At 38.8% G+C, this 26,612-nt stretch overlaps 2 protein-coding genes across 2 annotated transcripts; one reads left to right on the top strand and one right to left on the bottom strand.

The window, feature by feature from the left end:
* Nucleotides 1-12,808: 12,808 nt before the first annotated feature.
* LOC140949194 (uncharacterized) lies at nt 12,809-18,030 on the bottom strand. The gene is made up of 2 exons (XM_073398426.1): nt 16,323-18,030; nt 12,809-14,062 (listed from the first exon to the last, which is right to left on the bottom strand). Exons 1-2 carry the CDS (start codon nt 17,365-17,367, stop codon nt 13,647-13,649), a joined length of 1,461 nt encoding a protein of 486 aa, XP_073254527.1. The 5' UTR covers nt 17,368-18,030; the 3' UTR covers nt 12,809-13,646.
* Nucleotides 18,031-18,141: 111 nt separating this feature from the next.
* On the top strand, nt 18,142-25,198 carry LOC140937783 (cilia- and flagella-associated protein 298-like). Its single transcript, XM_073387358.1, has 7 exons — nt 18,142-18,327; nt 19,906-20,073; nt 21,205-21,272; nt 21,480-21,638; nt 22,507-22,638; nt 23,152-23,247; nt 24,738-25,198. The coding sequence occupies exons 1-7, from the start codon at nt 18,189-18,191 to the stop codon at nt 24,843-24,845; spliced, it is 870 nt and encodes a 289-aa protein (XP_073243459.1). The 5' UTR covers nt 18,142-18,188; the 3' UTR covers nt 24,846-25,198.
* The last annotated feature ends 1,414 nt before the right edge of the window (nt 25,199-26,612 follow it).

The raw sequence follows: 26,612 nt of genomic DNA, 5'->3' as shown, positions 1-26,612 counted from the left end.
TCTGCTACTTAGTGCGGCTTTCCGTTGTTTTAGATAGACCACTTGGCGGACCCTTCTTCAGTTGCACGCCATAGTACACGTTATAATAATCAAGGCCTAAAATAAAGCTCTATTCTCACTGAGGGCCGTCACGCCCCTGTGACCGTGGGACCCGTGCATTTAATTCCCGCGCATCTGTAGATCCACGGGGGAACTCGTTGTGCATATATTTGTGAGTGTAGTTTAAATTGGCCTTTTTTCATGCTGTTTATTCCCCTCTTTGTTAAAAAGGACACCAGACGCCCCGCTCCTTTCCGCCTCCGGGCTCGCCTCTTCCAACAACTTATCCCAACCTGGGGGCGTTTGGGAGTGGGGGCTCGCAGTGAGAATTTATTACAGTTCTTAGTTTTGAAAAGGGCCGGGCCAGAAGTTGGGCGTCATGCAAATTCATTGGTTTCCGATGTCCTTCCTCCTTCTGTTCAAACTACTTATGCTGGTTTAGAACAAAGCTCTAAATGGACTGGACCTTGGTGCTTGATCGAAGTACCAGAAACCACATCAGAAAACTACGCTCAAATTCCTTAGCACTCCAAAAAACTTCAATACTAAGTCTTATTGCGATAGGGAATTTTTCACGTGTTTATGCCATTTAAAAACTTATCTTTCTGAGTTGTAAATGATTGTTTGACTGATCATAAGATTTAATCGGATCTTTTGATATCGTCCCTTGTTTGAAGAAGTTTTTAACTATATTTTCTAAAGCGCTACAGAAAAAAATAGTAGGTTGGAGCCGTCTTTTTTAAAAAAAGTTCACTTACCTCTGCATGAGCTGTAAAAATCATCCCTGCAACAAAAAGCAACAAAAGGCGAGCCATCGTGTAAGCTTGTTGCCTTGATCCTCAACTCAGCGCTATGAAAGAGAAATGACACGACTGCGGTGAATGCTATCAACTTTATAGACGTCCAAACACTAGTTACTGCACGTTTCGTAGTTCACCACCTATCAATACCGTTCTATATAATTTTAAGTGTCATTGATGTGAGAGGCTATCAACTTTATTGACGTCTGAACACGAGTCACTGCACGTTTAGTTGCTCACTACCAATCAGTACTGTTCTATATAATTGTAAGTACCATTGATACGATGTTTAAGAGTTTCCTGAAAAGCACTTTTAGTGAAATGAAAACTGATTTCTGAGATAGGTACAATTGGAAAGCGATACTTACATTCTTATAATCTACAGCTGAGAAGCCCAGCTAATCTAGAGCGACTCAATAATTTTACTAAAGGTTGTTCAACTGCAGTTGACTCCCTTCTTGCGGACACACCCGCCAGGTATAACAAAAAACTGCGCCAGAAAATCTGAGAACTGGGGCAACCATTCCCGAGCAAGTGATTGTGCTCGCTTCAAGTGATATGTGCTTCTTCGAAAAGATACTTTAGTTGTGACAACTTAGTTCTCTTCGACCTTTTACGTGACAGAATCTACTTGATTCGTATAATGAAGCTTATCAGAAAGGCAGTCTCTCAATATCCCAGCGAAGAGGAGTAATTCCTTTAATTCCTGTCAGAGCTTACTGAATGACGCCCAATAGGCGCCCAATAACGTTGCTCAATGTTGATTACAAAATCGTGGCAAACTGTTTATTGCAAAACGTATAGAACCTTTCCTTCTTTCCTTCCCAAACTAATCCATTCGGACCAAACAGGATTTATGAAGGATAGATTTATTGGTCAAAATGTAAGACTTTTGGATGATCTTATGCAATACACGAATGTGAAGATCTCTGGGATTTTTGTTTTTATCGACTTTGAAAAAGCATTCGACTCCGTAGAGTAGAACTTTATAAAAAGAAGATTAGAATTATTTAATTTGGGGCCAGTCTTAACAAGTTGGTTCTCAATTCTTTACAGTAATTCCGAGGCAGCAGTGATGAACACTGGGTACATGACGAACTACTTCATTGTATCAAGAGGAGTTCGTCAAGGGTGCCTGCTGAGTCCATTCCTTTTTATATTGTCCGTTGAGTTACTTGAGTTGAAATACGACAAGAGCCAATTTTGTAAAGGCATAAGTCAAGAGGCTAAGATCTCACAATTTGCCGATGACACTACTCTGGCTAAAGACACCAGTTCTCTTAAATTCTCGTTACAGATCATCGGAAGTTTCGGCAGCATATCTGGTTCAAAACATAAAAAAAATATTGGAATTTCTCAGCATAAGAGATCCCGCTAAAATACTCGGGGCGCACTTGTCGTATAACGCAGTCAAGAACAACGATGACAACTTCTTTAGCAAGATTCGTCAAATGAAAACTAAACTGAACATCTGGCAAACGCGTGACCTTACGATTTTTGGCAAATCCGTTCTAGCCAAAACGCTTGGTGCCTCTCGGTTAATCTACACTGCTTCACTAATGACTGTCCCTTATGCAGTAACACGCGTGGCTCAAAGCCTCCTGTTCTCGTTTTTGTGGAAAAATAAGAAAGATAAAATTAAACGAAATGTTGTATGCCAGCCACCTGAAAATGGGGGCCTTAATTTTATAAATTTTGAAATAATGGTAAAATCTTTGCGACTCGCCTGAATAGCTAGACTGATTAGCAACTCTAACGATAATTGGAAGGCTATACCGAATTTCTATTTCGACAAATATGTCGGCCTGCCCTTCCTTCTTAAGTGCAACTATAAATACTACAATTTTTGACAGCAATGTACCTTTATTCTACCGTGAGTTATCAGATTATTTCCAAGAACTAACGAGATTCTCAGAATACGATAACAACAATGACCTCATTCTTTCGAATAATAGGAGAATTACGATAGAAAGGAATAGTGTCTTCTGGAAACAATGGTTTGATCAGGGTGTTACTTTCATTAGTGATTTAATGAACTCAAATGGTAAATTTCTAACCTTCGAAAAATTTCAAAATAAATTTGAAATTAAAGCTAACTATTTGCACTATTTTCAATTAATTGCTGCCATTCCTCCGGATTTGAAACGAAAGGCATTTGGTTCCACGTTTCCTGATCTGCTCGGAGCAACTTCAGATCACCGTCATACGGAAGAGCTCGGAAGATAGAACAATAGTCTTAACCAAATTCCGCTCTAAAAATTATTACAGTCTGTCCATAGAGAAACTAGTTTCGGAACCCTCCGTAGTAAGGGCTTGGAAAAAAGCTTTTCAGAACTTCCTGATTGGGGTACCCTGCAAGCAGTGGTTTCTCCGAGCCGGACGCTACGCTACGAAGGGAGAGAAACCACTGCGAGCATCCGTCTGCTTCTCTGATCGAGCCGCCGTCCAGCGCTATGGACGAATAAATTAATTTTTAAACATGTAAATCCTGTTTGACAGCAAGTTTAGGCTCTCGCACATTTGCTTACGCTTACAATTGCTGCCTTAACGCGAGCCTGCTGTCTACTCAGTTACTTTGTCAAATGTAGGCGAACCCAAATGGAGTTGAATTCCAAGTCCAAGAGCGAAAAGAAGAATAAATTTCGTCGTTTCTTGTTTACGTTCTCCATAAAACGCAGAATTAGGCATCTTCACGCCGTAGTCGTGCAAAAATGGCAAAGAAATGCAAAAATAAAAGCGTGATTGCACGTGCAAAGTTGTTATTTTGCTTATTAAACCTATTGTTTTGTTGAAGTTGTCGTTGCCGTCTTGTCGTTGGATATTCGTAGTCATCACGTGGACGCGGACGGACTAAAATCGCGTCCAGGAGGGAGAAGCATTTTTACCAATAAGTGCTTCATGCTGCGCGAAGTGAATTATTAGCTCGGACCTTTTAGACCTTTTAGGCCACCCTGGCACTTGTCCGTCTTTGCATTCCCTTATCATTATTGCCGTAATTGCCTTCTTTTGTCGGAGTCAAGCGAAATTTAAAAATGTTTTTCATTGGAAAAAAAATTAACCCAATCTTTTTATTTCGGCAATTTTAAATACATCTTTTATTATTATAGCAAACTTTGAGAAATAACATAAAATAAATAGTACTTGAATTTACACTGAGCTTTGGACTTGAGTGTCCATGGCTATCTACGGTTTCGCTTTATTTTATTTACAGTACTGACATATCGAATTCACTAAAAATCGTCGGGTGAAAGCAAGGATCAGAGTAACGAGATAGAAGAACACGATCCAAATGAAAAAATGAAGGACGTGACCAGCATTAGATTACAGTCAACTTCCTTTATTGCGGACACTGTAAGGACCTCGAGGTAGTGTCCTTATTAGCAATTAAGAGTCCGTGATAGCAGAACTTTATTTCAGTGAAACGTGACTGTGCAATTTATTTTTGCCTGGGATTTTGCTGCTGTCCTTAGTTATTATCGGAGTGTCCGCAATGCGAGAGTTGACTGTATCTACAAGAAACAACCTCGAACCTCGAGGAATAAATAAGAAACTTGGAAGAAAATGTAACTATTCTATCCTTTTCATCAATTTTTATAATAATTTCATCCATCTGAACATTCCGTGTTTTTTCGTGTTATTTTATGATTGTTTGTAATCTTAATATTGCACGCCTCGCCTACGACTGTCAACTGGTTTAAGAGCTACTTATCTGGTCGCTATCAATACGTGAGAATCGGCTCCACCCACTCGGACACTCTGCCAATCACCCATAGCGTTCCTCAAGGAGCGATTTTATCACCACTGCTATTCCGTATTTATCTGAATGATCTACCCTTAGCACCTAGCTCTTGTAACCTGGAATCATACGTTGATGATTCGAAGTTATTCCTGTCTTTTCCGCTGATAGAACTGGATGAAGCTATTGAAAAGCTGGAACAAGATCTTCTCAGCGTAGCCCAGTGGTGCTGTGAGAATCACTTGCTCATAAACCCAGATGTTAAACAGGCTACCACAGAATCTCAACATGTAATTTCTCGTCGCGACATGAAAACCTGTCGCCTCAGCCAAGGACTTGGGAGTCATTTTAGATCCTCACTTGACTTACGACCATCATATTTTAAAAACAGTTTCTCCCTGCTTTTCTAAGCTATATTAAATAAATAGAGTTAAAGAAGGCTTTGACAAAGAGACACTTAAGCTATTAATTACATCATTCGTTTTTAAAGTCTCCAGATTCCCTTATCCAGCCATGGAGAACAAGCCGCAGAAACTAAAGAATAAAAGAGGCTATATACCCTCAAAACAGGCACGTGTCAGGATGAAGGAAAATAAGTAGGTCAATATAATGAAGAGTTTTCAACATCCTGGAAAACGCTTCAACATCCTTTGCTTGCTTTTCTTAAAAAGACTATATGGTTTTTAAAACAACATTTTCCTGATCGTGCATAGTTAACTTGCACATTCTGTATCACCGCCTTCATAAATATCATAACAATTTCTAAAGGAAATGAATAGATGATGCGGTGTAAAGCTTTTTTCTTCGTGGAGAATTGAATGAAAGAACGAGAGGCAAAAAGACTCAAATGAGACTCAGGTGAGAGTACACCTGAATAAACTTTGAAACATGTATGAATTTTAATTCGTATATGAAGCGCTTTGGTATTGGCGCCCCAGTTGAACCTTATCTACAAAACAGTAAAGCGTGAACAAAGAGTATTACTATTTGTAATATCGCCAACGTGAGACTTGTCATATTTCACTGGTGCAAGTGTTATGATGTTATATTAGCCATACACACAGCCCCCACAAATATTTTTTATTTTGCTTGCTCTATTTTTTCCCGCGATCTTGGAGTAACAGCAAACATCTAAATGATCTAAATGATCTAAAGTTATTACATTAAGATAACGGCTTGCTCGGTAACTATAGTGTTCAAACGCAGCTCTCGCGAGCAGGGCGAAAGAGTTGGTTCGCAGCAAAACTTTTTAAGGAGGGTGGGGAAGGGAGAATTCCTTTCTCTCTCTTCTGCTCCCGCACACATGCCTCCAAGGGAACCGGGCCTGCCCATGAGGTTCTTGTTTCTCGAGAGAGGGTTGTCTGGTATCATTATACTCTGTCTCTCTCCGATTGGCTTTAATTTCCCGACCGAACCATTCATGACCAGCAAGCGCTGATCTGATTTGACGTCTATGAGGGGATAACAGCAAATTTTACACTACTGACGTCGCGCGAAGTAGCGGCGTGGGGCGGCATTTTGACTCTGATGTTCTGGCAGTGCAGAGTACGAAAAAATGGCGGATATTTTTAACACGTTATGTGCTGCACCTGTAGCAGGAGACTGCCAAGAGTACAATAATGCACTCCTGGTGCAAGTCATCAATGTAGGTGAACTTCAATAGGAGCAAGAGGAGGGCCGGCCACCTGGAAATGAGACCAAGGAGACAGAGCCTTAACGACCATACGTCGTTCGACTTTAGGAGAACGCAGTTCATAAAGTTTGGTGTCCTGTGCTAGTCAGTGGTGATCTTTTTTTCGTCCGGTCACCTTTTCAGTACCATCTTGAACTTTAAAATGGGTTTTTTTTGGAAACGACGACTCACAGGTTTCCCCTCCTGACCGAACACCCCTCCCCCTCGCCCCAACAGACACTCAATCCAGCACATGATGAGAACTCGTGTTCCAAACGGTCTTAGGACCTGTTTTCATTGAGGCGGGGGAACCCAGGCAGGTGAAGTAACCCGCCTGCCCGTATAATCTCTAATATGATCACCCCACTTATCGTGTAAACATGATCAAATTAAATTAAAGTGATATAGATTATATGGACAGGCGGGTTACTCCATCTAAGTGGGTTACCTCACCTACTTGGGGTCCCCCACCTCCAGGTAAACAGGCCCTTAGTGTTTACATCTTCGCTCGTAGAAAAATGCCCCGTGCGTAAAGTTATTCGTTCCAATCGCTATTATAGATTCTTGGTGACTGAAAGTACAAACAATTTTCTGAGTAATAAGTCCGAAAGAATAAGTAATAAGTCAAAGAAAGTTAAATATACTAAAGACAACCGTGTTCTTTGAAGACGGACAAATATGAGAGCGTTTTTTAAGGAGAACCAGTTTATTACTTTAAATATGCAAAAAAAACCTAGATAATACTGAGATGCAGAATCTCAGGACAGTTTTTGTCCTACTCATACGTAATGAATCACTAATAAATAAAATGGAGGCACGTAAGGCCAACAGAAGAGGTCGAATAAACAAAAAATAATAATTGAAGAAAATACATTTTTTTACATCTTTAGTTCAGAATTTATTATCAACAAAATAACGACGGATATGTAGCCTCGTTGCACATGTAATGACGAGTTTACTGTTGTGATAACGATGAAGCAATGGTTTACGAAAGCAAAGCAGTCATCATTCATTCATAAACTCAGTTGAATTTTGAAAGCCAGGTTGGAGAATTTGATGGTCAGCGAAACTGATATGGCTACCGATTGATGATCAGAAGCTTTAGACAAGTCTAACAACTACAACAACTAGAAAAACAAAAAAATATCCTACTGCTCATAAAATAAGTGGAAATTCAAAAATATGTAAAAAAGGAAATTCAAAAATTTCAAATGAATCCGCAAAGTTTTTCTCATTGAAGGCTGTTTTTAGTCTTCAGCGGCAACAGTGAGTCGTTGAGAATCACGCACAGCCCTTCGCTTCCTACTGTTCCACGCGAAGTAAGACACACCCATAATGCAAACGGCAGCAACCACAACCATGGCAGCGACCAAAGTGGGAAACATACCTGCAAAATACAATATTGTACAATGTAAATGATTTTACCCAAGTTATATTTATCATAGATCATTCAATTGCGTAAGGTCCTGGATACTGAAATGCTGACGAGCGTGATTAGATTTTGGACAACTTGTGTGTAGTTCTTTGAAAAAGTTAAATGGATGAAATATATAGTTCGTGCTATTACACATTCGCCTGATTAAGACCAGTAGGAAACATTCAAAGCTTCATGATTAATATCAGTGCCCATCGCGAAACAAACCATAAGGTTTGCTTGGGCAACCTATAGCTTTTCGTGCCCATATGAAAAGCTACATCCGGTACAGCATGGACGACAACGGCAAAGAACTGGAACAAGACATCGAACATCGCACCGGAGCGAAGCGGAACCGGAAACCGTAGCGGGTTTGGTTCACTAAACGCCAATCCTCTCCTCTGCCACCTTTTACTTTCGTCTCTCTGGGTTCCAGTCCTCGCTCTTACAAGTACCTTTTTTTTGACATCAAATTAACGACATTAATACACAGCACCAAGGAAAAGAATAAATAAATAAATAAGTCAGTAAGTAACAAAGCAAATTACAATAAAAATAAAAAGTATTGAAAGATAAAAAACCTGTCAGTTGCCACACATATTTAATATTGTTTGGCACAATTTTCAAAGCGATATTGTTCAAAAAGCTTACGTAAAAATTCATCTAACTTAGGTTTCGTTACAAAGTTCTTGCAAGTATACAAGTATTTCTTTTGCAGTAAAACCTATAGACGAAGTTTGCTTTGAGCTGAATTTGGCATTTGCATTGGAAGAGAGTCATCGAACGTGTTAAATAAAATTTTATTTCTTTGAAAGTTGTACGTTCTCTTTATGATATTCATTAAACCACCTTAAAGTTTTGGAAAAGAATTCCTTTGACTCTTGACAATATAAAAAGGTGTGTTCAACTGAATCTGGATTAAGGCAGAAAGGACCTTTGTCATCAGTTTATATTTCAGTAGTTCCTTCTTTGTCGTGATTATTCTGTGCACAACCTTAAAACAGAATTGTCTAAGCTTGTTATCTTTCGTGGATTTGTATATATTCACAAAACAATCACCCCAATCAGGAAGTTCTGAAAAGCTTTTTTTCTAAGCCCTTACTGCGAAGGGGTCTGAAAAAAGTTTCTCGATGAGCAGACTGTAATAATTTTTAGAGCGGAATTTGGTTAAGACTATTGTTCTATCTTCTATCTGACAGTACTCTGAAGTTGCTCCGAGCAGATCAGGAACCGTGGAACCAAATGCCTTTCGTTTCAAATCCGGAGGAATGGCAGCAATTAATTGAAAATAGTGCAAGTAGTTAGCTTTAATTTCAAATTTATTTTGAAATTTTTCGAAGGTTAGAAATTTACCATTTGAGTTCATTAAATCACTAATGAAAGTAACACCCTGCTCAAACCATTGCAGTGCCGTAGCCAGACCAAACGGCCAACCGAGGCAGGCGGGAGTTGCTAGGGGGGTTCGGGGGCATGCTCCCCCCCCCCCCCGAGAAATTTTGAACTTTAGTCTCTCGGAAATGCGATTTGCAGCGTTTTCTGGGCCTTTCGGTAACTTTTTTTTCGAGTTAATTTAAGTGGAATTTAAAAAGCAATAATCAGAAACAAACTACATAATCTGGGTGACCGTTAACCTCGCCAATGGTTTTGATCAGTATTTGTTCAAAAAAAATTTGGCTTAACGTACGTAGCCCCTTGAGATCGATGATATGGTAATTTTTTCATAGTATATTGACTGAATTGCTGAATTCTTTTTAATATCATGATGCGTTAAAAATATCCGATGATCGCTTATGTAAAATAAAAATGATCGGCGAAATTCGCCAAAATTTTACCGAGGCGAGTGCCTCGGTTGGCCTCATACTAGCTACGGCGCTGCATTGTTTCCAGAAGACACTATTCCTTTCTATCGTAATTCTCCTATTATTCCAAAGAATGAGGTCATTGTTGTTATCGTATTCTGAGAATTTCGTTAGTTCTTGGAAATAATCTTATAACTCAGGGTAGAATAAAGGTAGATTGTTGTCAAGAATTGCAGTATCGTAGTTGCACTTGAGGAGGACCGGCAGGCCGCCATATTTGTCGAAATAGAAAGTCGGTATTGCCTTCCAGTTATCGTCAGAGTTGCTAATCAGTCTAGCTGTCCAGGCTAGTCGCAAAGATTTTACCATAATTTCAAAATTTGTAAAATTAAGGCCACCATCCTAGTTTCAGTTGGCTGGCATACAACATTTCGTTTAATTTCATCTTTCTTATTTTTCCACAAAAACGAGAACAGGAGGCTTTGAGCCGCGCGTGTTACTGCATCAGGGACAGTCATTAGTGAAGCAGGGTAGATTAACTGAGAGACACCAAGCGTTTTGGCTAGAACGGATCCAGATTTGCCAAAAAGCGTAAGGTTACGCGTTTGCCAGAGGTTCAGTTTAGTTTTCATTTTACGAATCTTGCTGAAGAAGTTGTCATCGTTGTTCTTGTCTGCGTTATACGACAAGTGCGCCCCGCGTATTTTAATGGGGTCTTTTATGCCGAGAAATTCCAATAGTTTGGTTTTTTTATGTTTTGAGGAGCCAATCCTCAAAACATAATATACAATATAAATATAAAGAGGAATGGACTCAGCAGGCACCCTTGACGAACTCCTCTTGATACAGCGAAGTAGTCTGTCATGTAACCAGCGTTCATCACTGCTGCCTCGGAATTACTGTAAAGAATTGAGAACCATCTTGTTAAGAATGGCCCCAAATTAAATGATTCTAAGCTTCGTTTTATACAGTTCCACTCTATGGAATCGAATGCTTTTTCAAAGTCGATAAAAAGAAAAATTCCTGATATCTTCTTTACATCACTTTACAACCGTGTATTCCATAAGATCATTCAAAAGTCTTACATTTTGACCAATAAATCTATCCTTCATATAAATCCTGTTTGGTCCGAATGGATTAGTTTGGGAAGGAAAGGTTCTATACGTTTTGCAATACACTTGGCCAGGATTTTGTAATCAACCGTAAGCAACGTTATTGGGCGCCATCCAGTAAGCTCTGACAGGTCGCGGTCATTTTTTGGAATTAAAGAAATTACTCCTCTTCTCTGGGATACTGAGAGACTGCCTTTCTAAAAAGCTTCACTATACGAATCAATTAGATTCTGTTTTAAAAGGTCAAAGAAAGTTTCATAGAACTCTTTGGTGAAACCGTCTTCACCAGAAGTTTTATTTTTCTCAAAAGAATGTAACACATTTTTTATTTCTTGTACAGTTAAGTCATGTTCAAGCGACGCTTGTTCCTCGTTAGACAGACGTGGAATTTCCAAGTTTTGAATAAAGTCATTGAGGCCTAATTCCTGTTCAGACAATGGGACATCAGTAAGCTTGGATTTGTATGATTCCCTAAAAAACACCTCTATTTGTTTATTTATCTTTTTCATATCCAAAGTGATTTCACCATTATCTAACTTAATTTTGAGCAAGGTTTTCGTTACATAGTTTTTCTTTTCTAGATTAAAAAAATTCTTCGTTGGTTTTTCGCCTTGTTCTATCCACTTAACTTGGATCTAAAAATTGCCTCTTTACTTTTCAATTCGCACAAGGAATTCAATTCGTTTTTCTCTGCCTCATATTGATCTAGGATATGAGGGTTTAAATCGGCTTCATTGCAAATTTTATAGTCCAGTTCATCTAAATTGTGTTGGAGGACAATGTGACGTTTTTTAACCTCAGCTCTTTTTTTCTTAGAATAGCTCATGTTCTTAGCTCAAAGTTCCATCTTTATCAATTCCCAAAGAAGTTGCTTGCTTTCTACATCTTTGTATTTTTCTAGTGTCCAAGGGTAGATAAAGCTTATTAAATCTATATAGTCTTGATCTTCTAATAAAGTATTATTGAAGTTCCACGTCCCAGGCCCTCTTTTCAGCTCACTTTGTAACTCCATATACCTAAAAAAAATTGCTTTGTGGTCTGGTGCTATGGAAGAGCGCACCTCGGTTCTTTTAACATTACATGAGATAGGGCGAGATATGAGAAAAGTCAATTCTAGATTTCAACTTTGAATTTTTTGTTTCGTACGTAAATGATTTGGTGTCTGCATGGAATTGCCCATAAATATCCAGTAAATCGAGTTCTTCCGTCAGGTCAATAATCTAAGGCTAATCTAGCTTCTATATGTGGTTTCTTTCCAGGGCAATCCTCCCCATTTATCAATTTTGTTTAGGGTGGCGTTACGTTCCAGTCACCTGAAATGATTAATTTTGGAGTGTCAGTTTCGGAGACAAATTTTTCACCTAAGATTCTGATAAATTGTTCCTGTTTGCGGTAATCATTTGGTGCATATACATTAATCACATAAACGATTGTACGCTCTACTCGGAGTTTAGTGATTAAGTACCTTCCGTGGGGATCTATTTCTACAATGGACACTTGAAACTTCGATGCTGGATTGATCAGCATTGTGACTCCTTTCAAATGCTCCGTGCCATGGGAGAAAAAAACTTTTCCTCCCCATTCTATTGTCCAAAACTTCTCGTCTTCAGGCTTTGAAAAAGTTTCTTGCAAATTAAAAATTGTGGCTTTTTGGTTTTTTAAATAGGAAAAAAATCGCTCTCCTTTTGTCCGTATTGTGTAATCCCCTAACGTTCAAAAATTTTGAAATTTTTTTATATATGCGACATATTATTCTACGGAGGTGATAAGAAATTCATAAATATGCTGGGGCTTTGGTGGTTATAAACCGGCAAGAATAAGGTCGGATTAAATCTATCTTCTCGCACAAGTAACAGTTCCAGTTGTTCTTTAGCCTGTGCCCGGCTCTCAGATAGTATGGTGGAGAAGTATTAAAACGAGCAAAGCGAAAATAAGACGCGCGCGACTTGGGAAAGGGGGTGTCTCTCCCCAGCCCCCGCGCGTTTTTCGCATTTCTTTTTACTGAAAGACTTTTCACCACTCTCTTGGAGCCTGGAACAGGCTAGTTGTACTTGTGCCACAATTCAATCGCCTTGCATCCCTTAATTTTTTCACAGAGTTTAGCACATGCACTGCGCAAAGGATTGCACAACGCCCTTTTTTCCACTCAAAAACTGCGTCCCTCCTACGGTACGCTTTTAAAAAAGCAGTCCGCCAGCTAAGGTTCGAGCTAATTCTCAATAATACCTATACTATATTATGGAATTAAGCTTTTTATTGTAAATAGCTATATCATGTAATCTTAGGCTTTATACTGTAAATAAGTTTTTGGATTTCCCTTTCTTTCTTTATTTTTTTTTTCTCGGCTTATTAGCATATTTTTGCTAGAGGTCTAACCAACCTTATCAAATCCGAGATTAAATAAAGCTTCATTCAGCTTCATTCTCCATTTTCCCACTAAAATGCTCAGCCACCCCAAAATTAAAATTAAAATGCTCATCGTAAAGAGGCTATTTTGACAATTCTAAACGTTTAAACGAGTTTCTTAAGGCTAACATTCACAACTGAAATGCTCAAATAATGCTTAATACTTTTGCTTCACTAAAATGCTCAAGAAAATGCAAGCTAATGTACAAAAGCGTTGTGCGGGGAGGGAACCCACTCCACCCCCTTGTGCTAGAGGTCAATAAACCACCCACAGTTTTTATTTTCATAGGCACCCTCAATAACTTCTGAAGAGAAAACAAAGGGGCACTGAACAGGCTAGTTCGCAAAGAAAGCCATACAGTATAATTTAACTGATATTGTCTGATCAAATGCATGCACATGTATATATATATGCTGCAATCTATTGCACTAGCCTGTTCACAGACCCACTATTTCTCGCGTGCTCACTTTGCTCAAGAGCTCGCCGATGTTTTCGAAAAGAACTAAAAGAAAAATTTAACAACGTCTGTGAACAGGCTATCTATTGCACATGAAGAAAACATTGATTAGCTAATAACATAAATGACTGTTGCACTATTAAAATTGGGTATTTCCAGAAAACCTACATACTCCCACACAAAGACAATTCTCTAGTTATAATATCCCTATCACAACTTGCATTGTTTTCCATTCACGCGGAACATATTCACTACACAATCAGAACTAACAGTAGCGCAGAAACTGTAATCCTTATTCCACACTAATCCTTCAATAGACCCAGCATGCATTTTCCTGCACCCGAGCCTTTCGCCAGACATGCAATCCCATAGTACCAAGCGGCCATTCTGTGTTGAGCAGAGACACCACTGTCCAAAAGGATTGAGGCTCAAGTAAGTTAGTGTGTACCAGCCATGAATGTCTTTAGTGTCCAGCAAATGCTTCATTTGGAATGTTGTCCCATCTCTGATATGAACTGTCCTGTCATCAGCACAAGTCGCCAATATCAGCTGTCCATTGGACATTTTCTTCCAGTCTACTGATGTCACTGCTGTTGTATGACCAGTCAGAGTTTCCATTTTCTGTCCTGTTTGGGCAAGGAAAGCGTAAATTATAATATATTATATCAAACACATGATACTGTGCTGTACTTTTCATCTAAAAGCTCAAATGTCCTTCAGGAGAAATTCAACTGTGATCTTGAAAATGTCTGCAAGTGGCTTAAGACAAATCACCTAACAACTAACATCAAGAAATCCAAATTCATGATTATTGGAAGTACTCAAAGCCTGGCAAAGTTATCGTCAACTCTGGTGTTTTCTATTGAAGATGTCTCCTTGACTACCGTATTTATTCGATTAACCGCCCTGGGCGCTTATTAAATTTTTGGACCTGGAGGATGGGCGCTTATTCGAGGCTGGGCGCTTATTAAAATTTCACCATTTTCAGCAAGTGTAGTATGTTTATTTTGCCACATAACAATAAATGGTAATAACAAAACGCGAAGATGTAACAAAGCAAGGTTCCTGTAAACTACTCTGACGAAAACTCCGTCTTCGGGGAAGTCTCTTATTAGTACTTATTCAATTTTTTTTTGCAGGGGGGCCCACTGGGAGTGGGAAGCGGGGTGAGGGTCGGCACTTATTTGAGTTTGAGTGTGTGGGATGGTGGTGGGCGCTTATTCGAGGTTGGGCGCTTATTAACTTTTCTGCCTTTAGGATGGGCACGTATTCGAGGTGGGCGCTAATTCGAGGTTGGTCGCTTATTCGAATAAATACAGTATATTAAATCTAAGGACAACAAAAAGCTAGAGTTGCTTAAGCACATTATGAATTATTTGCCAATTTATCGTAGGCTTTTATTTTTTAATTCTTATGTTTTCCCTTGTTTGATTGGGCCGACATAGTCTCGGGGGATTGGGGTAATAAGTCTTTAATGTCAGATTTACAAGTATTTACAAGTACTACAGAACAAAGCTGCATGTATCATCTTAGACCTTTCTTATAGATCATCTGCAAGTGCTGCCTTAGGGAGGCTTTCCTGGGTAAATCTCAAGATCAGAATAAAGATGCATCGTTTAATATTCATTTAAAAATGTAGGAACCACCTCCTCTCACACAGGTTTGGTCCAGATCTAAGTTTAACATATGTAAGACTGCTGCCAAGCGCAAATGGGGCCATTGGATGTCAGTTAATTTTGTTAGTAACGATTGGAATGATTTGAATCAAGATACTGTACATCAGAAGCTAGGGATATTGTAATCTTTACGAAGCTTATAAAGGGGAGGGGGGCTTAAGCTTATAGTAAGTTATATTTAGTAGTTTTCGCATTACTTTCACCTGTTAATAATAATTATTCTCAAATTGCATGTTTTGGTGTCATTGGATTGAGGGAGGATATCTAGTTTTTTATTGTTGTTTATCTAGTTTTTTTACATATATAAGTGAAGTAGGCTCCCTGAAGCAAGATTGATTTTTATTTTATCTATTAACTGACAAAGATACAATTTATTGTTATCCTTGGTTTCACTTTCTGCTCCTGTTTGTTTGTTTGTTTTTCTCATTGACATCGATGCACATAAATTTTTTTTGTTCTCCTTCCTCCTTCTGCAAAATTAGCTACCATGATTTGTATCTAAGGCATGTTTCTCAAAGTTCCAATAATTAATGGGGCCGGGGAACTGTTACAAATTGCAATACTGTAGTTTTGCAGATAATTTCATGATAAACCTATCAGTTAACAAAACAAAATGTACTGTTCTGTACTCTACATTGTCTAGAACCACACTTTTGTTTTTAAGATTTTGATTTGAATATTGGATTTTGGGCCCGTAAAGTAACCAGGACTTCTGAGAACTGGGCCCAGCAGGAGTCACAGCTTTGAGAGTCAGACTAGCATCTATGTGGTATTCATTTGTTGACAATGTCATTTAACAATTATTGTTTGAGACTAACTATCATCTGAAGAAATATGGAGATCGAGGAAGGTGTAATCCACCTAGGCTGATTAGGCTGAGATGGATAACACCCTCCTGGATTACCAAAACAACTAAACCTTGTCCTTAGGTCTTCTTGGTCAACTGTCCAGTTTTCTGGCAATTATGCTGTAGAAATGATCTCATTTTTTACATATCGCAACCCTCTCCCTAATTTGGTCAACAGCAGCTGATTACATGATGAATAATAATTATCCGTGGGATTTTAGCAAATCAGAAACTGAGAAATATTTTGAATGAATAATAATACAACTCATGGCATTACAACTTACAAAGGCTTACAAAAATATGATAACCCTGTGGTAACCCTGCAACTAGATAAACAAAATTTGACATAACTACATAACTCACCAGTGTCAGCCTTCCACACAACAGTGGTCTGATCCTCAGAGGCTGTCGCAATCAAGGAACCACAGGGACTCCAACAAACACTCCAGATCTCAGCTGCTCTCTTCTCCACTCCCACCTTGATGAAATGAGCTTGAAAATTGAGCTCCTCTTTAGGATCAGATGAATTAAGCTGCTGAAACTTGTAGACACATAAATTTCCTGTGCCCAAACCAATAGCTAAGACAGTTAGGTCATGTGACCAGGCCATGGTCATTATGCCACCAATACAAGACAAAGCCACACTTGGAGAGGAGTCACTTCCAGGGAGCCATCTTAGAAGTTCACCATCTAAGCATCCAATGAAAGCATAGCCATCGTTCCAAGTAAGGCATCTTATGGCAGCTTCATACTTTGTCCAAAAGAGGGGATCTGTTTCTCCCTTCTTCCACACGCAAACATTTCCAGTAAAGTCTCCTGCCAAGACTAAATTTGATTCATTTACTGCAACACCACATCCAGTGACTTCAAGAAACTTAATTGTGTGCCTGACATCAAGGCTTAGAGGAAATTTCTTTTCAAATTTATCCTCTTTGTTATAATTTAGGCTGACATAATTAAGTGACATGATTCCACCCACCCACAAAGCATTTCCTGGTATAGCCCAGTTTAGGTGAATTATAGAATTTGTCGGACCACCACGGATCTCATGGAAAAGTTCCCCATTGGTTGACCACCAGGAGAATATCCCAGTCAGATATGACACAGTAAGGAGATAATCACCATGCCACAGGGCAACCTGTGCAGAACCTGTGGCTTGAAATAGCGATATTACTGACAGTTCATGTTCCTGAAGGAGTAGAAACAGACCACCCTGGAATCCCACAGCAAAAATTCCATTATGACAAGATGAGATACACATCAGCGACGACTTTGAATCACCAAGTGGATCTAATATTTGAGATTTCAACAATTCACCACTTTTTGAAAATAAGTGTGCCTCACTGAAGTTGTTATGATGCCTTTGTAGGAGGGCAATGACTTTATTTTCGGGCGTGAAAATTGCCATATCATAATAATCTTTCTGTTCCACATATGTAGAGCTACTTGGAGTACCCTTGTTGCTGGTAGATTTTGAAGGGTCACTTTCCACGACCTCATGAGAAGAATTTTTGGGAAGTTGTGGGGCAGCAATACGAGTGTTTTCTTGAATTTCTCAATTGTCCGCACATCTTACAACTTCATAAACAATCACCACTGAATCTTCTCCGCCGCAGATTAAAATTTTGTCCCCATTTTCAGACCAATCAGCAAAGTGAACCTCTCCTACACTTGAATTTGTTGACATTAGCAATCTCCACTTCGAACTCCAAACTTTGATTTCGCCGCTGTAGCTTGCAGTTAAAACAAGATCGAGGCGAGCGTTATAAAGCATTACGGTAATTAAATCGCTGTGAGCTTGAAAGGAGTACTTTCTCTGCCTTGTTTCGATATCCCAGCAGACTACAAGGGCGCCAAGAGGTTCAACGTAAGATCGTTGATCCTCTGGATCGAGAAATCTTGCCGGGAAACCGGCACATTGTCGAAGAGAACCAACTCCCCAGGAAAAATCCACCGTAAAACCGTACTTGCTGTTTGGCTCACAGCCTCCAGATTGTGACGGGGATTTATCCATATTTTGAAGACAACAATCGTGACCGGTGAAAAGAAAAAAGAAATTTGCAAACTCATGAAAGTCTATTCTGTATAGTGCTTGTATATGCGTCACGAAAAATAACCATACCGGTTACATTGCATTGTGGTGTAGCGTCTTTGATTTCTATGGCGACAAACCAAAACTATTTTCATTTTGTCCGCCATCTTGGATTTAGAGGGCTCTTTCATTTCATCATGGTCAAATTACACTTGAAACAAGGCGATGAAAGTTTGTTTCTTTACGAAACAACTTGTCAAGCAGAGCTCTCAGAGCTTATACCACAGTTAGTTCGAATTCAGAATGGTCGACTAAAGATAGAGCGCTTATTTTACGGTAAGTATAAATGTAAGCTTAAGATGATCGTTAATTTGTGTTCTTAACACTTGGAACACTGTCAGTCCTGTTCACGGGACTGTTAATAGTTTTCTCTGTCACTAATGTGTGCTGAAAAAATTCAGGTGAAATCAAGCACTCATCTCTAAATCGATTTTCATCACAAATGTACAGTTTACACATCTGTTGTTCGTCGTCCCTCCTTCCCTCTCTCAAACCAACATCCCTTACCAGTGGGGAGGGATATGAGAGTAAATTTTTAGATTATTTTGTATCATCAACCTGGAGTCTGTTTGTAACTTTCTAGACTATCGAAATACTCTGCTATGTATTTTTTAACTTAATCCTTAGGTTCTGTCTTCTGTGATTAGTGATAATTGATGAATGAAGTGTCTGTCATGTGAACAGAACTTTCAAACACCATTTACTGGTCACATTAGATTACTGCAAAATGCCTGCAATGATTATAATGAAATAGATAAACTGATTTGCCCCATGCCGGAAGTTGGAGCAACTTCAGAATAGTTCTGGCCACCTCAAAGCGATATCAATCAACTGCTTACATGATCTAGTTAATGGTCTGTTTTCATTCCACACTCTGGCGGTTCCATTGTCCTGTAGTCAATAAATCAAGTATTCAAACAGCTGTTACTCATAAATCTATATTAATCAATTATTAATTGATTTAAGTACATGTAAAATGACTGTTGCCAAGGTTTCCATGTACTGTAGTGGATGAATCCATTGTTATGTTGGTGATGTCACAGGCCCCCAGCAGTGCCACCACCAATAAAATGTACCTCATCTTGTTGAGAAGATCAAAGGCTTTCCACCAAAGGCAAATTCGTTTCGAAATACTGCAGCATATCAGAAACTCTGGGATGGGTCCATCAACCCCCCCTGCCCCCCCCTTCCACCTCCTTCCTTCCTGTTAAAATACTATTAGAATCAAATCATTATATACGAATTAATACTCTGCTACAAGAGGGCAAAGAGTACAATAAACTATTTTCAACCCCCATGCAAATGCCCTTTTCATATACCCTGATAAAGATGAATGCAGTGAGGTACAATATATTAATTTTGACATGTCAGTTAGTACTGTAATTGTTTTTAAAAATCATTTGATTCCATAATATTGACCAAAACCAGGTTTGCAAGCCTGCAACGGTAATAGCTGAACCCCAACAAAATTTATTCTCAGTTCAATGGTTACTAACTAATGGTTTCTGTCAGTAAGATGGAGTTCCTTCCATTGTTTGGTGTTTCCAGTAATATCACAATATACAAACAGCAGTGTGCAAAGAAAATCATTTTTACAGCTTACCATTTGGGCAAGCTGAAGCTAGCATTTACTAGCCCAGACATCATTTCAACTAGCCCCAGACGTTTTTTGACGAGCAGAATTGATTTCATAGTTCTTCTGTTTAATATTCGAATTGCTCAAAAAACATCACTTGCCCATTGGGGAAGTTAACAACAGAATTCACTAGCCCGATAGCAAAATCCACTAGCCCCGGGCTATCCAGGATACTACTTTCTTTGCATGTGACTCAACAACCCAATCTTTTATAATAGAAATGGAGGAGCTTGCAAAGCATGGCATTTCATTGCCACCCAACATGCAAGGCCTTGCTGAAGAACAGATCTCTGAACTGAATCTTCATGATGACTGGGAAGATGAATGCATTCCCAGTGGAGGTGTCACTGAAAACAGGGATCCACTTGGAAAAAGAAATGGGAAAGGTGAAATTATTTCTTATTTTTGTTCTATTTACATTTTGTTTACCTAATGCATTGAATGTACTTGTTGAAGTTCTCTTCAATATCTTTAACAAGCAGGGTGGATTATTTCAACAGCTTCTGAATTTTCTCAGCAAGTGATAGGTTCACCTAGGTTAATGATTCACAATATACTGGCCCGTGCTGCCTTCATTGGCTTTCTAGAAGTTACGTGTACCACAATATTCTACATGTATATGTAATCTTGACATGTAAGCACCTGTCCCATGTTATATGGTCAAGCTCCTAATAACCTGGTCAATTTTAATTTCACCATTAGAAGGCAATATAGGCACTCTCTATATCAAATGAAGCTATGTCAGCTACATTACTTGTACCACTTACACTGTAGCAATGTGATCATGTACATGTACATGTACATGATGTACAATCCATACACTGGGTGATCACATGCAATCTTGTCAGCTGGACCTAGTCTCTGAAATGCAATATTACATGTACACTGTGACTACTTCCCGTAATCTGAAGTCACTTGACACTAATCTTATAACTGCTGCTGAAACTCTTTTTGATAGCCTTTAAACCTTTTCATATAGACTATTCATATTTCAATTAGTTTTTGAATAAGTCTTGTTTTAAGTCTTTATTTGATACTGATGCTTGATTGAAAATAACGTTCCTTGTTTTGATACATCTCAATCAAAATGTTTTACAGCTATTGTACATTTGTACATTGTAGGCAGGATAACCAGAGTACATGTAGCAGGCGGCAAAGGCCTAAACTTGTGGAAACCTAAATGTTAAGTAGGCGGCAACTATTCCACTTAAAACAGCAAAATTGCTGGCTTCCAGTTTATTTTGACTGCATGGGCTGCATCTTTGATCGTTGTCGCCCGCACTCTCTATAAGCCTTTGGTAATCATTACTAGTATAATATCATATGGGAAGTTGTGAGAACTACATAACGACATGTACTATTATTACTACTATTTCCCCAGTTAGCAAGAACTGATCATGGTGTCTTTTTCTTTGTGAAAACTGTAATTACAGTTGAACCTCCATGTGCGACCACATCCCATAAGCAACCACCTCAGAGCTTGAAATAATTTCTGGTAAATGTTGTTTTTATTTCAGCCCCAAGTGAGAAAATGGCAGAAGTGATTAACAGGACAAGAAAAGAAGCAAAAGCCAAAATTGCCAAGGTATGCTTATACACTGTATCAGATGTTAGTCATGCTATTACCCTGATCTAAAAAGCTAGTGATATTGTCAAGGCTTACATGTACTTCAATGCAGTGGCCACAGTGGGTATAATTTTATTTTAATATTCACCCCTTGAGCTTTCATCATAGGTTTGAAGTGTCTGTTAGAAAAAGAAGGGCTAAAATAATTAATGAATTTCACCACAGGAACAAGTGGATAAAAATATACCTTTGACCCATGAGGTCGTTAAAGATGCCCTTGATCAGATGAAAGGTGCTGTGATGATTGTGTATCCCATGGGTCTTCCTCCACATGATCCAGTCCGACAAGAACTGGAAGACACAGAAGATTTATCAGGTACACAGGTGAGGTTGAAAGTAACAGGAAAGAATAAAATAATTTTTGTTGAAATTTACATACTTTGTACACTGTATGTGGTAAATGAGTTGAAAGCAAAGGTGACTTAATTGTAACAGTAACTGTTAAATGGCCAGTCATACACGCAGGTTGGCTACATGCAGTTACCTCAAAGCTACAGTACAGTTCACAGCCTTTGAAAATATGTGTTACAAATCTCGATGATAAACAAAGTCCCATTCTCACTTCACACCAAAAAAACTTTTATGAATCATAAAAATACCCTTAAAGACCCAAAATATCCACATTCAAATTCTCCAGACTGTTCTCCACACATTTCTCCAAAGAATACGCATTTGCACAATGACGTCTTTTTACTACTTTTAAGACCAGAATTCATTTTGTTTTTCCTTTCATATTCAAATTTGGTTATCCCAGTGAGTTTTAAATAACAAAAGCCCTAATTTGCACAAGAAAGCAATACCCTGAAGGATTCTGCTTGTAGTAGTAAAATGACGGCAATGTGCAAATGGCCTATTACTAGAGTCGCCCCATGTAAAGGAATCCAAGACAGTCTTGAATTCTGGATTCCGTGCCATGGATTCCGGATTCCAGTTACTGGTAAATCCAGTCTTTGTAAGTGGAACCTGGATTCTGGATTCCAAAGCTCACGATTCCGAATTCCACATGTAAAATTTTCCTGGATTCTGGAATCTGGATTCACCTGCATGGGGCGACTAGAGAGAAGTTTTTTTGACGTTAAATCTCGTAACCTTTTTTCTTAGTTATCTATTGGAAGTGAAAAGAGAAAATGGATTTTAGTCACTCTTAAAACTGAAAGGGTTTAATAATTTAAATCACTGTGGTGTTGTTTAGGCTTCCCTTCATGTGTTAGATCAAAACTCTACCCAGCTGTGGTGGGCAGGAAAGGAACTTCAGCGAGGAAAAAAACTTCAAGACTTCATTGGAAAGAACGAGAAGACTAAACTCATATGCAAGCTTCAAAAGGTGAAACAAGTCAGAGAGACAGAGGGAAAGTAATATAGTGAAATCCTGATGATTCTAACCTTCTCGGGAAAAGAAAATAATTTGGTGCCAAAGATTGGATGTAAAGTTACAGTATTTGACTTTCATTTTCCCTGTTATAGGTGCGGCGCTTATTTCAATTACGGGTAAAACACTGAGGGGAATATAGAGAAAATTAAGTGGGGGGCTTACTAGGCATGCACAGAGTCGACCTGTTATATGAACCAAGTTTCGAGAGTTTCCCTACATGTTAAAACTTGAGAACTCACGAGCTGGTCGAAGTCTTATTCTTCGAGCGATATGGTTTTGATGGAGCGTTAATTTTTAAATACCCAAATTAGCGCCGCGGCGCTTTTTCAAGTAGCGGCGCTAAATCGTTCATTTACGGTACTCTCGTTGCTTCACAGCGTTCCTGACCAACAAACCCCAAGCTACACACACAGTCCATGCTGTTACTCCTGACTAACCATACCCTTGTGGGGTTTTCTGTTGCAGAAGGGGCAGGGCCCGCCCGGTAGAGAACCAGTGTTCAGTGAAGAACAGAGAAAACAAATGACGGCTTATGCTTACAGAAAACAAGAGGAACTTAAGGTGTTTAATAGTATATAAATTTAGCCAGGGCTAAAAGCGAAGCCTCCATTTATATACTTACAATAAAAGCAATCAAATTTAAACTAATAACAATATAACAATAATAATTATAATAACAATAATAATAACAATATGAACTCTAAGCCATAAGCAAGCTTAACGTCGCGTATTTACAGACAAAAAAATCAAGTCGGCAGTGTTAACTCAGTCGATAGAGCGTGTTGACTGCAGAGCTGGAGGTCGCGGGTTCGATTCCTGGGGCCGGACCAATACTCAGGGTCTTAAAATAACCGAGAAATGAAGGTACTCCCTTTGCACCGCAACAGGCTGACCTTCGCGTGACTCGGATGACCACGTAAAATGGCGGTCCCGTCTCCAGTTGGAGACGTAACATATAGTGTCCCCAATTAGTACTTTCGTGCTAAATACGTTGACACTCAAATAAAAAGTGCAAGTGCACTATATGCATCAAGCTCGATCACAGTACTTCTTCCATACTACGTGTACACTGTACACTATTAAAATTTGGAAACATTTTTCTTTTTTTTTTCATAATTGTAATTATGTCTGGGAAAGAAGAATGTCAATGGCCTCGTCCAGTTGTAACACGTCTCATACCTAGGAAAATCTAGTCGAAAATTAATACTGGGGCAATATCATGAGAAACATTATGTATTGCCCAGTTTTTGCTTAACGCACACACAAGATACTTTAATACTTTTACTGTGGCAGCTGCCTTGTTTTCCTCTATACTACTTGGGGGCCATGCAGAAAGTAAAGGAAACAAGAACGCACATTGATTCTGATGTTATGATTGGTACCCCTAGATTTTTTTTTCGGTCCTAAAGGAGACTTGTCCTTTCCATATCGTTGCATATATGTTACAAGTCAAATTCGATTTCAGGTTTATTTTGATTTAACGTATAAGTTGACTCTCGATTTCCTTTGTCTTCTAGGGCTAGGAGACAGATGAAATTGAGAATCAACCTAGGTTAGATCAAAATAAACCTGAAGTCAAATTTGTATAGGTAATAGCATGATTTTTAGTGATATTTGGAATAAATACCACGAGTGATATTTCGAAATTGTTATACGTAATTTCACGAGCCGTTAGGCGAGTGAAATTTGAGACAATTTTGAAATATCACGAGTGGTATTTATGACAAATATCACGTACAAATTATGCTATTATTTGTTTATACAACTACCCGCAAAGGGTTTGTAATTTTCACATGGAGGTATTTCAAATTAAGCTGAAATATCACTGCTCTAAGCCAATCAAATTGCAGAAATTTCTCATGTAGTAGTATAAGACCTGTAACATGTACGTCTACTATGCTTATCTCATGCGTGGTGCTACTATGTATGTCAAGAAAGACGGGTCATCTACCCTATTATTGTCCTAAACAGAACCAGAATAATTTTTTAGGGCTCAACAAGCTTATGTTTTTGTTTATGGCGTAACATTTGCTCTTGCTTTGCGTTTACAGAAACTTGAAGCAGATGAAGATGATAGCTACCTCAACTCAGGTTGGGCGGATCCACATTCGCTGAAAAGACAGTTCCACGGTGTCGGAGACGTTAGATGGAGACCTTAGTAAAAAAAAATGAACTCATATTGAATGCGACAATTGGACGATAAAGGCAGGAATGTTTTCGCAAATATAGACCTTTATTACTATAAGATAACTGAGTGCTCTCAAAGACCTCACTGTTATCATTAGTTTTTTAGTCGATGTATAGATTGCTGATCCGTTCTTAAGTTGATATCATCATAATCACCACCCATGTGTGGGGTTTATCGCATAGAAAACTATTCGATATTTTATGAAGAGCATGGACCCCCGGGAGAAAACGAGTTGTGTTGGAGACTTGATGTCAGACGTTTAAACCTTCCGCTTGAAGTCTCCTATTCAACAAGGAACAAAGTAAAAACAGTATGATACCTGTATATAGGCATTCCTAGTTTGTATACGAAAGGATCAGAGCCAAGAGTCCTCATTGTTGGGGTATTCCTATTGGAAAGGGTCGAATCTTCCGAAGGTTCCTACCTTAAGATCAAGCTAGACTGCGAGCAGTCAGTTATTTTTCTTTTGAGTCACAGTCTTTTTACCCCGATAAACCATGTTCATGGGGTCTTGCACGTATTTGTGGGTGCCACTGGCAACAATAGTCTAATCAGCATTTCTACTAGTTAATTAGTTAGGAGGTGCCCTGCATGGGAATCTAGGTCCCGTTTGCACCTTACCTTTCGGTATTTAGAGAGACTCAGACCAATAAAGTTGATAAAACCAAAAACATAAATATAAAAAAAAGGCGAGAGCACACGTGAGGGCTGAGCGGTGAGGAACTAGGGTGGAAACCCAAGCTCTCTCCGCCCCAGTCTCTCCTCCTTTTTACCATTATTTGCATACTTTAACTTTTTCGCTCGCAGTGCGTGGCTCTGAGGAAAGAAGGAGAAGACCGCTCGCGGTCTAAGACTAAGAGATCTGTCCTTGATATAGACCCTTGTCTGAAAGGAGACTAGGGGTGCTTACCATTTGCACAAACCACCGGAGTGGAAAGCCTGTGCATAAACATAAAACTGCAAAATTCATGTCAGTTTCATCTCCTAGTGGTTTGATTCCATTTGAAACTGTGAAAGAAAAAAAAGAGATATTGCTTAAGCCCAGTATATTTGGAGAAATAAGAATTTGATTAGGCTGCGTTCAGCTGCTCTTGGTATCATTTTTGTACGCGATTTGGTCCATGCTTACAAATTTTCCGGTAATTTAGAAGCCGCTTGATAATTTAATTCAAAAAACTTGACAATCCCGAGATTTATCATCAATTTATATTGCCTTCACTTCACGTTTCTAGGACATTGAAAACAAGAAAGGCAAATTAGACAAGTGACAAACAAGTGACCGTCTCCATTATTCACTGGCATTGTTTTCAAGTTTTATAAGCACGTGGACAACTTAAGGAAAAAAGTAATAACCTTCAAAAGTATCCTCGACTACTTTCCGGTCATGTTGAAGGGTCTCCGTACAAAGGAAAATATGGTGCCGGAATGAGAACAGGTTAGGGGTGGTATTACAGAAAGGAAACATACATTGTAAGTGCCAATAATGTTTTGAATAGTGGTTGTTTCTCCATCCTTTATAATAAAAGAAAGACGCCGACATTGTCTTCGCCATTTCTACTATATTTAAAATACAGAGATTTCTTCGGAAAGTAATCGAGGTTCCTTTTATATGGAAATTGGCTTTTTTCCTAAGTTGTGCACGTACATATGAAACTGGAAAACAATTTGATAATGGAATGATTGTCAATTTGGACGAATAATTCGTCTGATTTTATCCTTCTGTTTATCCGTCTTTTTA

The sequence above is a fragment of the Porites lutea genome, chromosome 1 (assembly GCF_958299795.1).
Source record: "Porites lutea chromosome 1, jaPorLute2.1, whole genome shotgun sequence".
Classification (NCBI taxonomy): Eukaryota; Metazoa; Cnidaria; class Anthozoa; order Scleractinia; family Poritidae; genus Porites; species Porites lutea.
The sequence above is the reverse complement of the archived record's forward strand: the minus strand, read 5'-3'. Positions and strand labels throughout refer to the sequence as shown.

Coding starts and splice junctions, on each gene's coding strand:
- LOC140949194 (XM_073398426.1), bottom strand. CDS start 17,367: ATGGCAATTTTCACGCCCGAAAATAAAGTCATTGCCCTCCTACAAAGG. Junction 14,063..16,322: donor TGTGTGGAAGGCTGACACTG/GTGAGTTATGTA, acceptor TTGCCCAAACAG/GACAGAAAATGGAAACTCTG.
- LOC140937783 (XM_073387358.1), top strand. CDS start 18,189: ATGGTCAAATTACACTTGAAACAAGGCGATGAAAGTTTGTTTCTTTAC. Junction 20,074..21,204: donor TGGAAAAAGAAATGGGAAAG/GTGAAATTATTT, acceptor TTTTTATTTCAG/CCCCAAGTGAGAAAATGGCA. Junction 21,273..21,479: donor CAAAAGCCAAAATTGCCAAG/GTATGCTTATAC, acceptor ATTTCACCACAG/GAACAAGTGGATAAAAATAT.